General features: G+C 38.4%; 2 protein-coding genes across 2 annotated transcripts; both read left to right on the top strand.

Moving 5' to 3' along the window:
• On the top strand, positions 1-933 carry LOC113259765 (olfactory receptor 145-like). Its single transcript, XM_026505261.2, has one exon. The coding sequence runs from the start codon at positions 1-3 to the stop codon at positions 931-933; it is 933 nt and encodes a 310-aa protein (XP_026361046.2).
• An 8,775-nt stretch (positions 934-9,708) lies between these two features.
• LOC113259766 (olfactory receptor 145-like) lies at positions 9,709-10,644 on the top strand. The gene has a single exon (XM_026505262.4). It carries the CDS (start codon positions 9,709-9,711, stop codon positions 10,642-10,644), a length of 936 nt encoding a protein of 311 aa, XP_026361047.3.
• Positions 10,645-12,778: the final 2,134 nt, after the last annotated feature.

The following is a 12,778-nucleotide window of genomic DNA, read 5'->3' as shown; positions in this document are numbered from 1 at the left end:
ATGGCTCCTGGAAATGTTTCCTTTGTGACTGAATTCATTCTGGCGGGGCTCACAGACCTACCAGATCTCCAGCTCCCCCTTTTCTGCCTGTTTCTAGTCATGTATGTGGTCACTGTGTTGGGGAATATGGGCTTGATAACTCTAATCATGCTGAACTCACACCTCCACACCCCCATGTACTTTTTCCTCTTCAATTTTTCCTTCATAGATCTCTGTTATTCCTCTGTGTTTACACCCAAAATGCTGACTCACTTCACATCAAAGAAGAATATTATCTCCTACAGGGGATGTATGACCCAGCTTTACTTTTTCTGTTTTTTTGCTATTTCTGAAGCTTATGTGCTGACATCAATGGCCTATGATCGCTATGTGGCCATCTGTAACCCTCTTTTGTATCATGTTGTCATGTCCCCTAAAGTGTGTTCCAGCCTTATGCTTGGTTCATATTTGATGGCATTTTCGGGTGCCATGGCTCACACAGGATGCATGCTGAGACTGACCTTCTGTGATGCAAACACCATCAACCATTATTTATGTGATATCCTACCTGTGCTCCAGCTCTCCTGCACCAGCACCTATGTGAACGAGCTGGTGGTTTTCACTGTGGTGGGCATCAATGTGATTGTGCCCAGTGTCACCATCTTTGTCTCTTATGGTTTCATCCTCTCCAGCATCCTGCGCATCAGCTCCACTGAGGGCAGGTCCAAAGCCTTCAGCACCTGCAGCTCCCACATAGTTGCTGTTTCTCTTTTCTTTGGATCAGGTGCATTTATGTATCTTAAACCATCTTCTGCTGGGTCTATGGATGAGGGGAAAATCTCCTCTGTCTTTTATACCAATGTGGTTCCCATGATGAACCCTTTCATTTACAGCTTGAGAAACAAAGATGTTAAACTTGCTCTGAGAAAAACTGTGAGTAGGAGTGTGTTTTGATCAGAATCCGTGTCTCCACTTAGTACAGGACAAGGAGTCTGTTTTTAATTACAGTAATTTAATTGGCAGCCTGCTTATCGTATTTCTTTCTTATCATGTTGAGGGAAAGGTGAATGTTCTTTCAATATATTATTTTTGCTTATTGAAGAGTAGGTTTCTCTTTCTTCACCATTTGCACACTTTCTTTTCCCTTTTTTGTCATTTAGTAATAATATTAAGAAAGAAATTTATTCCTGTTTTTCTCTTTATCATTTTGAACTTCTATTTTTCTTTCTGGAAATAGAAGACTTGTCTACAAATGATCAAATCAAGGAACATTCGGGTGACATACTGTCATTAAAGATGTCTTATCTGCCACTTACCTTGGCAGCATGAAGTGGACGATGTGTTCCTACTCTCAACCTTCCAGCATTCACTGAACAAGAATGTGTCCCTTTCAACACCAGAGATGGAAGGTTCCATAAAGACTGTCAAGTAGAAAGGACTTTGCATCTGTAAACACTGCATCACGCCTTCTTTTGCAAAGAGTTTTCTTAACTTTGCATGGTCAACCCTGCACATAACAGGTTGTCAAGATATGTTTATTGCATGGATTGGAAATAAAGCTCAAGTGACTAGTGACCTACAGTACTCTGACTTCTGAAGGAAAACCACAGACTAAACTCTTAGTCTTCTGACTACAAGTCTATCACCCTTTGTAGTGTACTTTGCTTCTACTTTATTCTATTTCTTTGCTTCTACTTTATTCTATTTCTTCTTGTTTCCATAAGCATGGAAAACAAAAAAGCATTTCTAATTTGAACATTGATAGTGCTTTGTTCCAGGGTGATACATGAATTTCCCTCAGGGTGGGTATTGCTTTTGTTTTTTGTTTGTTTGTTTAGGAAATTGGTTTGATGGTTTTTAATTTTTTTCCATTGGGAAAGAGAAGACTTTGGGGGCAAGTACAGTTCAGAAATGACTGGCTCAAATGAAATGTTACTTCTTCAAAATTAAAATAAAATGAATTTGATAATGGGAGTTACGGAATACTCTTGTGTCTCATAGTCCATAGTCTCTCATGCTTCATTCCCCCTTCTGATTACCCCCCCTTTCTTTATCCCTTTCTTCCCCTACCGATCTTCCTAGTTCTTATGTTCCATAGATGAGAGAAATCATATGATAGTTGTCTTTCTCTGCTTGACTTATTTCACTTAGCATTATCTCCTTCAGTTCCGTCCATGTTGCAGCAAATGTTGAGAACTTGTTCTTTCTGATAGCTGAGTAATATTCCATTGTATATATGGACCACAACTTCTTAATCCAGTCATCTGTTGAAGGGCATCTCGGTTCCTTCCACACTTTGGCTATTGTGGACAATGCTGCTATGAACATTGGGGTGCATATGGCCTAAAAGGTAACTTCTGAATAGGAGGCGATATTTGCAAATGACGTATCTAATAAAAAATTAGTATCCAAAATGTATAAAGAACTTATCAAACTCAACACCCAAAAAACAAATAACCCAGAAGAAGACATGAACACACATTTCTCCAAAAACACACAGACGTCCAACAGACACATGAAAAGATGCCCAACATCATGATCATCAGGGAAATCCAAATCAAAACTACAATGAGATACAATCTTAGACTTATCAGAACAACAAAAACTAACAACACAGGAAAAAACAGGTGTTGGTGAGGACGTGGAGAAAGGGTAATCGTGTTACACTGTTGGTGGGAATGCAAACTGGTGCAGCTACTCTGGAAAATAGTAAGGAAGTTCCTCAGAAAATTAAAAATAGAATTAATCTATGATCCTCCATTGCACTACTAGGTATTTACCCAAAAGATCAAAAATAATGATTCAAATGGATATATGCACCCCAATGTTTATACCAGCATTATCAATAATACCCAAATTATGAAAGAGTCAAAATGTCCATTGCCTGATGAATGGATAAAGAAAAAGCGTCTATGGAACATAAGAACTAGGAAGATCGGTAGGGGAAGAAAGGGATAAAGAAGGGGGGGGTAATCAGAAGGGGGAATGAAACATGAGAGACTAGGGACTCTGAGAAACAAACTGAGGGCTACAGAGGGGAGGGGGGTGGGGGAATGGGATAGACCGGTGATGGGTAGTAAGGAGGGCACGTATTGCATGGTGCACTGGGTGTTATACACAACTAATGAATCATCGAGCCTTACATCGGAAACCGGGGATGTACTGTATGGTGACTAACATAATATAATAAAAATTAAAAAAAAAAAACAAAAAAACCCCACAAAAACAAAACAAAACAAAACAAAAAAAAAGGAATACTCTTGTGATGAGCACTGGGCGATGTACGGAAGTGTTGAATCACTGTATTGTACACCTGAAACTAATATTACACTGTGTGTCAACTAACTGGAATTTAAATAAAAAATTAAGAAAATAAAATGAATTTGGCATGTTTGCACGTACTTGTAATTCACAGAGCAAGGCATAGGAGGGAAAAGAGCCCAGAACATACAGTTAGGCCGGGGCTTAACCAGACACATGGCCAATAAATAAAAAGTCTCAGTGTGCAACGTGGTCATGAGGATTTAGAAACCACATTTCAAAATCTGTTTTAATTCTGCTCTATATAGTGCTATATACATACAGTCCATAGCTTTCATAAAATTTATAATGTACAGTGAGCATACAGCAGTAGTGTTTGGAGGAATGAAGGTGAAAAGCTGTGGTACATTTGGGGGACCAGGCAAACAGAGGACATTTCAAAAGGTAAACAGTGAGTAGTAACAAAAACTCAAATTAGGAAGAACGAATCCAGAAAACAAAATGATATATGATAAAAGTTCGTTCTTATGATTTCCCTCCTCTTCCTGGAAGGCCTTAGAAATATTATCGGGATCACAGGATTTCTCAAGTTATTTGATATTAAAAAAAAAAAGTTAACCTCCCCAGGACCTAAAGACATGAGAACAACTAATTCACTCCTGTTTTTTGCTGGCTTCTATATGCTACTTCTTACAAATTTAAGGTAGAAAACCCTCAAGTTGATATTAGGAAAGCAAGGATAATTTGAAAGAAACTTTCAGTGAGTAAATCAAATTATGACAATGTCTTTTCTGTAACAGGATGTCAGATTATTTTTCTTTTGAGAAAAGGGACACAAAACTTTTACTCTAAAAATCATTGATCTTAACCAGGGGATAATGTCAACATTTTGTAAGATAACTTTAATAATATTTTCAATTTTACCTGTTTTCTAATCTCTACTTAAGACGTAGATATTGTGAAAGTTGGCATGACTGGTATATTTGCCTGTTTGTTTGTAGATATTGGGCATTGCTAAACTTACGTTTTGCATGACTACCCATACCACATCTCCTGACTTCAGTATTAATATGCTTGATTCTCAGTTGTTTATTTATATAAAATGGTTGATCTAGTTTGGTGTTTTCTTTCTTTTTTTGTTTCCTTTTTTTCATTTATTTACTGTCTCTTTTTCTGCCTTTCTTTCTTTCCTTCTTTCTTTCTTTCTTTCTTTCTTCTTTCTTCTTTTCATCTTTTTTTTTTTTTTTTTTTTTTTTTTTAGAGGGAGGGGAGGAGGGGCAGAGGAAGAGAGGGAGAACATCCCAAGCAGTCTCCATGCCCAAAGGGAGCCCCACGCAGGGCCTGATCTCACCACCCTGAGATCATGGTCTGAGCCAAAATCAAGAGTCAGATGTTCAATCAAGTGAGCTTCCCAGGCTCCCCTACTGTCTGGTTTGATGAAATTGTTTTCCTTGTTGAGATTGAAGTGTATCTAGGTAAGTAAATAATACCTGTGCCATTCAGGGACCTCTATAGACGTTGCAGACGTGTGTCTCTCTACTCTGTTATGTATTTTATCACTAGTTAAGGTGCCCCCAAGTATGTGTTAAAACTGGTCACTAATCTTTCATTTGAGAAGTCTGAAAATACAAATTAAATTTGTTTCATTTTTAGAGAAGGTAAGCTTTCTTTCAAATTGGTTTCCATTTTTTTTCAGATTATTTTTGAAAAAAGTAACAAAAGTTTAAATAAAGCTTGTAAAACCTAGATTTGGCAAAGTTTTAAAGAAAGAGACTTATGGGCACCTGGGTGGCTCAGTTAGCTAAGTGACTGCCCCTCTCCCTTTGTCCTTCCCTACGCTCATGCTCTCTCTCTCTTTCAAATGAATAAATAAAAATTTTTAAAAAATATTTTAAAGATTCTATTTATTTATTTCAGAGAGAGAGAGAGCACACAAGCATGAATGGGGGGAGGGACAGGAGGAGAAGCAGACACCCTGCCGAGCAGGGAGCCTGATGCAGGGCTCAATCCCAGGACCCTGGGATCATGACCTGAGCCGAAGGCAGATTCTTAACCAACTGAGCCACCCTGAGTAATAAAATCTTAAAAAAAAAAATTTAAAAAATACAGTGACTCAGCTATAACTTCTAGTTAGCAACTTAAGCTCTATTTGAACTTCTCTTGAGGAAGGGAATCAAGTTAGGGTGTTTTACATGTAAAACATAGAGCTATCCTTAACAGTTTTGGGTTTTGTTTTTTTTTTTTTTTTGAGTTACCTGAAAGGAATGCATGAAATAATGAGAGAAAAAATATATATAACTTTATTGAAATTGTACAGCTGAAAGTTAAACAGGTAAGCCCTGAGATTCGCCTGGGCCTATGAACTAGGACAGAGCTGTTTCTAAGTCAGTGTGAACACTTTGAGTTTCAGTGCTTAATGGAAAGTGGTCCTCCTAGTTAAAGAAAGTTCCCTGATTATATCCTGATTTTGTTTAATGGACACTTTCTCTAAGCAAGCTGCTATTGCTGCTCAGGGTCAAATTTGGAATGATTAGAGTGCACTGTGGTTAAGAGCTGATAAAAACAGAAATAAAAGGGGTTTTGAATTTTATACTCCTTTAATTTCTGAACCCCACATTTATAGATCTCCATCATCCACTTGTGTTTATCCTGCCTTCCTACACACACACTCACACGCTCACACACATACACGGTCTTCAAGTCTTGTATTTTATGAGATCACTGTGTAACAACTTAAGCATGGGATACAACCCACTTTTTTAGAAAGCTTTTATTTAAATTCCAGATAGTTACCATAAAGTATAATATTGGTGTCAGGTGTACAACATAGCGATTCAACACCTCATGCAACACCTGGTACTCATCACGACAAGCGTACTCCCTAATTCCATCACCTATTTAATCCATTCGCCCACCCCCTCCGCCCTGGTAACCTTCAGTTAATGGGTTGTTGGATTTGGTTTGCTAGTATTTCACTGAGAGTTTTTGCATCTATGTTCATCAGGGTTATTAGCCGATAGTTCTCTTTTTTAGTGGGGTCTTTATTTGGGTTTGGGATCAAGGTAAAGCTGGTGTCATAAAATGAATTTGGAAGTTTTCCTTCCTTTTTTATGTTTTGGAATAGTTTAAGAAAAATAGATAGTAACTTTTCTTTAAATGTTTGGTAGAATTTGCCTGTAAAGCCATCTGGCCCTGGATTTTTGTTTGCTGAGAGTTTCTGATTCCTGATTCAATTTCTTTGTTGGTTATTGGTCTGTTCAAATTTCCTAGTTCTTCCTGTTTCAGTTTTGGTAGTTTATATGTTCCTAGGAATTGTCCAATTTGTTGGCATATAATTTTTCATAATATTATCTTATAATCCTTTGTATTTCCATGGTGTTGGTTATTTCTCTTCTGTCATTTGTGATTGTATTTATTTGAGTCCTTTCTTTTTTTTCTTGATAAGTCTGGCTAGGGCTTTGTCAATTTTATTGATATTTTTCAAAGAACCAACTCCCCTGCTTCTGTTTCGTTCTTGCTGACTGTCTGTCTCCCTCTCTCAGATAAGTAAATAAATAAAATCTTTAAAGAAGAAGCCCACATCTCTAAGATCCCTATAAAACAAGGGGCACGGCCTGGGACCCAGTCAATAATTTTGGGCTCTGGAAACCCCGCAACCTCTCTTCATCAGAATGACAAGAAGGAGAAGCCCCCCCCAGCAAAGAAAAGACAGTGAGTCAGTGGCCTCTGCCACAGAAGTAACGGATATGGATGTAACCAAATTATCAGAAATGGAATTCAGAGTAACAATGGTCAAGATAATGAGTAGACTTGAGAAAAGTATTCAGGAAAATATTACTGAGAATATAGAATCCCTAAGGGCGGAAATGAGAGCGAATTTGACAGAAATTAAAAATTCTATGAGCCAAATGCAGGCAAAACTAGAGGCTCTGACGGCCAGGGTCACGGAAGCGGAGGAAAGGGTTAGTGAATTGGAGGATGGGTTAACAAAGAACCAACTCCTGGTCTCATTGATCTATTGTTTTGGGTTTGGTTGTTTGTTTGTTTTTTTTTTTTTGTTTTGTTTTTATATCATTTATTTCTGCTCTCATCTTAATTATTTCCTTCCTTCCGCTGGTTTTAGGTTTTGTTTGTTCTTTTTCTAGCTCCTTTAAGGTGTTAGGTTAGGTTGTTTATCTGAGATTTTTCTTGCTTCTTGAGGTAGGCATGTATTGCTATAACTTCCCTCTTAGGACCACTTTTGCAGAATCCCAAAGGTTTTGGACCATTGTGTTTTCATTTTCATTTGTTTCCATTTTTAAAATTTCTTCCTTTAAATACTGTTTGACCCATTCATTGTTTAGTAGGGTTTTCTTTAACCCCATGTGTTTGTGGTCTTTCCAGATTTTTTCTTGTGGTTGACTTCTAGTTTCATAGCATTGTGGCCATAAGAGATGCGTGGTATGCCTTTGATCTTCTTGAATTTATTGAGGCTTGTTTTGTAGGCTAATATGTGATCTATTCTGGAGAATGTTCTGTGTGCACTTGAAAAGAATATGTATTCTGGTGTTTTAGGTTGGAATGTTCTGAATATATCTGTTAAGTCCATCTGGTCCAGTGTGTCATTCAAAGCCGCTGTTTTCTTGTTGATTTTCAGTTCAGATGATCTGTTCATTGACGGAAGTGGGGAAGAAAAGGTAGTTTTATACATGCTTGCAGAGATGTGAATTATTATATCCTTTGGGAAAATCCATCTGAAATTAATTAGAAGAATATTCTGGGAATTTATCCCATTGAAATAAAAGTACTGGTATATCGAGATGTATGCACAATGATGACTATTTTACCAGTGCTTTTGGTGGTAAAAGAATGGAAAAATTATGGATTTCTATCAATATGGTATTGTTGGGTAAGTTTTATGTCCAAACATAGAATTTTGGAGATATTTTAATGAAATATGATTAAATGACAAAAGCAAGAAGTAAAAAAACATGTAGTTGTAGTCAATTGTAAAGCCCCTATAAATCTATTTGGTTATATCAGCAATTAGGAAAATAAGGGAAGACGTACGCTGTGAACATAAATAACTGGGGCATGATGGGTGAAGGGGAACTAAGACAGGAAAGAGACTGCCAGGAAAAAGGTACAGGAAGTGATGTGTCTAAAAGATACAAAGAATGCATCATATGATCATGTGTGTGACGATATGTATGTACAGGTAATATTGTATAGGTATTTAAAATATGATTAGCCATGTGTTAGCAGTTGTGCCTAAAAGCCAAAGAAGCACTAGGAGAAAGAAGAGAGAAAAGATCTCTACCTCATTTGTCCTGGAAGAATGTGCAATTTTGAGTAGAATATTGAGCTCCCAAAGACACGAGGGTATAAGCGTCTTCATTCATGTATAAACAGTTTCATACACCTGTCCTTCCCAAAGGGTTTGAACTATGGAGAGTCTCCTAGGAAAGCCTGTATTAAACCCCCAAGACCTTCAAGCTCAGAGCAAGATCACGTACATGATGCTCCCTGTTATTATGTTGAAAACAAGGAGTGCTGTTTATATTCTTTTTTTTTTTTTTTGTAGTTTAATGATCACCTCTGGGCAAAATCATTATTAAAATAATGATCTTTATCTGAATGAGTCTCAGAGCAAGTCAGAGACTGAGATTATAAATTCTCTGAGCCTTCCACGCAAATGGAAGACGAAGTGTTTGGTTCATCTCTGTTACTGCCCACAGCAGCAGAACTTTCCTTTTGGAGAGCAGTGTTGGAGAGGAAACCACAAGGCAGTTGTGATGCCACTAGGCAAAGAAGAGTAAGCATTGAGCTCTTTATGTTTTTATGTCCTTCAAAACTCAGAGCCATTGAAAGTAATAAAATTTTCTGCTTTTATCAGCTCTGACCCTGATGATTACAGTGTCTGCATAGGAAGAAAATAGAGATTAGAAGTAGTGCTGAGATTATGGGGTTTGCAGAAGGATTGTCTCCAATCCTTAGAGAATTTCCTATGGAGGAAACCTAGCTTCCACTCCTGACTTAATGACTTTCTTCATGTGTGTGCTTGGGAAACCAAAGAGTCTCTGCAAGTCTCTTTCCCCAACTCTGCTATGGACATGCTCTCATGATCTCCACCTTACACATTGTCAGTCTGGATCTGTGGCCAGGATAGGTAGATGAAGTGTGGTGATTAAAGATTAACAAGTACAAACTGGACAAATTGAAACAGAGAAAATATGATAAATTTCTATATTTCTTCCCCTCTTGAAATATTTCTCCCAGTGTTACTTGAAACTATGTTGATGCCTCTCAGATACTTGTCTTCCTTGTATGAGCAGAGCCAGATACACCTTCCTGTAAAATAGTTAAACCTCAGCAGAGTCCGTTGGCTTCTTGGCTCCAGAATGGACTGGGCATGGGATTGCATAGGAAATCTGGATTCTGCCTCAATATGATTTTACTCTCCTATCTTTCAGATCCTACTGGAAGAGCATGGATATGGGAAACAGTTCCTTAGTCACTGAGTTTATCCTTGTGGGTTTAACCAAATATTCAGATATCCAGCTGCCCCTGTTCTTTCTTTTCCTAGGAGTCTACATTGTCACTGTGGCAGGAAACATGGGCTTGGTCACTCTAATTGGACTGAATTCTCACTTTCACACTCCCATGTACTACTTCCTCTTTAATTTATCCTTTATCGACCTCTGTTACTCTTCCGTCATCACCCCAAAACTGCTGGTAAACTTTGTGTCAGAGCTGAATACCATCTCCTATGCAGGTTGCATGACTCAGCTCTTTTTCTACTGCTTCTTTGTCAGTGCAGAGTGCTATGTATTGACAGTAATGGCCTATGATCGCTATGTGGCCATTTGCAAGCCCCTGCTGTATACAGTCACCATGTCCCCTCGGGTCTGTTCTCTGCTGGCTGTGATTGTATATGTGGGGGCATTTATTGGTGCCTGGGCCCACACAGGATGCATGCTGAGGCTGAACTTCTGTGATGCCAACACCATCAACCACTACATGTGTGACATCCTCCCCCTCCTGGAGCTCTCCTGCACAAGCACTTACATCAATGAACTGGTAGTTCTCATTGTTGTGGGCTTTGATGTCGGCGTGCCCAGCCTCACTATCATTGTCTCTTACACTTTCATCCTCGCCAGCATCCTTCGGATCCGTTCTACTGAAGGAAGGTCCAAAGCCTTCAGCACCTGTAGCTCACATATAATTGTTGTTTCTGTTTTCTTTGGGTCAGGGGCATTCATGTATCTTCATCCTTCTTCTGTTTTGTCCATGGACCAGGGGAAAGTGTCCACTGTGTTCTATACCATTGTGGTGCCTATGCTCAATCCTCTGATCTATAGCTTTAGGAACAAGGAGGTTAAGGTTGCCCTGAAAAAAAGCGTGAATAGAAAAACATTTTCCTGAGCTGAAGCAGTGTGAATTATCGTAAGAATATACAGCTTTCTTTTAAAATTCTTTTTGTTCCTTTATAGAGGTTTGTCTTTTGTTTTGGGTTTTTTTTTTTCATAGAGAAAGAAATGAGAGTGTTGGACTTGGAATTGGAAGGCCCAGGCTGAAAACTCTTCAAAATAGGGATATCATATTACTTTATAGGGTTATTGGGATGAATAAATTAATGCAAATGGACATTTATAGAATAGTATTGGGGGCCTAATACTATGTTTTCTCCTCTCTTCCTTTTTCCTGTTCTTTCTCTCTCTCTTTCTTCCTTCCTACTGTTTTCCTCTTTAGAGGGAACATTCACAGACTCTCTTCTCTTCCTGAGGTCTCCATCATCATCAATGGCACCATCCTCTACTCAATCGCTCAGATCCCAAACTAGTATTTTCCTTGATTCCTCTCTCTTTGCTTGTCCTTCACACCCAATTTATTAAGTGTATACAGTTCTTGTTCTCCTAATGGCACTATCATTTGTCATCTCGAAACTGGCCTCCTGACTGGACTATCCCTCTCTTACCTTTACCCCTTGAAATCCACTATCTACACTGCAACCAGAATGTTCTTTCCATGCTTCCAATAAGATCTCATTTACCTCAGTTTACTCTGTTCACTGCAGTTGTCTTCAATGTAAAACCAAGCTCCACATTATGTCAAACAAGGATCATATCTTGACCTTGATCACGTCTCCAGCCTGATTTTCTGTCATTATAACCCCCTCATCCCTCCCTGCCTTTTTTCTGGTAGTCTACTAAAGTCACACTGAACTTTCCCAAATTTAATAAACTCTTGTTCCTTTGCACATTTTCCCACAAGCTCTTCTCTCACCCCAGATCTCCCTCATGTACCCTCTTTGCCTCGCTCATCCTGTCCGTCCCTCAGGTATTAGGCTATCCAGAACCTCTGGGAAGTCTTTTCTGGACAGAAGGGTGAGGTTAGATGACTTTCAGATACACGCTGGTAGCATTCTGTGCCTGCCCTATTGAGGTACAGATCCCATTGTACTGAAATTCTTTTTCCCTTCAAATGTACAATCTGACTTCATTTATTTAATTATAAGAAAACTTTAAGAAACTCACTTGCAGGAAAATTTACAGTTAACTACAAGGGAGTAGGTTATGTAAGAAAGACATATATTTATCCAAATTGGAGTATTTAAGGGGTTTCTCTTATTTTTCTTTGCCTACTTTTCCTTCAAAATTCCTTTTTGCTCATGCTTCCTCCAGGTTGGTTGGTTATCTATCTATCTATCTATCTATCTATCTATCTATCATATCTAGCATTTATCTATCTATCAATTTCTATTTTTCCAGCACACTCTTATTACCTGTTTCTAAACCTCTTTGTTTTCTGTTTATGCTTCAGACATCACCTGAAGGGAAACAGCCACCTAACCCATCGTGTAAAGTTTAAGTGCTCTGCTTTGTATTTCTTGGAGTGAAGTAAACAGGCCTGCCACAGTAATGAAAACAATTTTCACATGCTTTTGTAATTGCCTGATTATATGTCTTCCCTGTGAGGAAAGGCACCGTGTATATTTATTCTCTATCATACACCCAATGCTTAGCAGAGTGTCTAGCGCTTAAAAGGCTCAGCAAGTATTGGTGGGATAAATGAATGCTTGCTATATGACTTGAAATTTTGAGTCAAGAAGGAGATATCTGGGGAGAAGAGTCAGTCGAAGAATTGTTAGCACTTCTCCCTCCTAGAGTGAGTTTTGCAATACTTTGCTTTCACGTTGCTTTTCTCTTCCATCTTCTCTTAAAGCACAGTGATGGAAAACAGAGATTGACTTAGTTTTATATAGATGGCTGAGTGTATTCAGGAACTGGGGGAAGGGAAGCCTGAGTTGGGCAGACTTCTAGCAGCAAGGTAGAGTAAGTGCACTGTTCCTGGTGTCAGACTACCTGGGTTTCAATTTCAGCTCTGTAATCTGCTAATTATGTGATTCTGAAAAAGTTACTTAACATTTCAAGATATCTGTTTCCTCAACTCTAAAATGAGAAAAATAATAGTATCTACTTAAAAGGGTTTTTGCAAAGATTGTTATCCATCTGCTTGGGATTCAAGCTATAGTAAATGGGGTACAGTTCAGGGTTTG

The sequence above is a fragment of the Ursus arctos genome, unplaced genomic scaffold (assembly GCF_023065955.2).
Source record: "Ursus arctos isolate Adak ecotype North America unplaced genomic scaffold, UrsArc2.0 scaffold_22, whole genome shotgun sequence".
In the NCBI taxonomy this organism is placed as follows: Eukaryota; Metazoa; Chordata; class Mammalia; order Carnivora; family Ursidae; genus Ursus; species Ursus arctos.
This window is presented reverse-complemented; position numbering and strand designations above follow the sequence as displayed.

What these genes read in the sequence shown, in the direction of transcription:
- LOC113259765 (XM_026505261.2), top strand. Translation starts at nt 1, where the DNA reads ATGGCTCCTGGAAATGTTTCCTTTGTGACTGAATTCATTCTGGCGGGG.
- LOC113259766 (XM_026505262.4), top strand. Translation starts at nt 9,709, where the DNA reads ATGGATATGGGAAACAGTTCCTTAGTCACTGAGTTTATCCTTGTGGGT.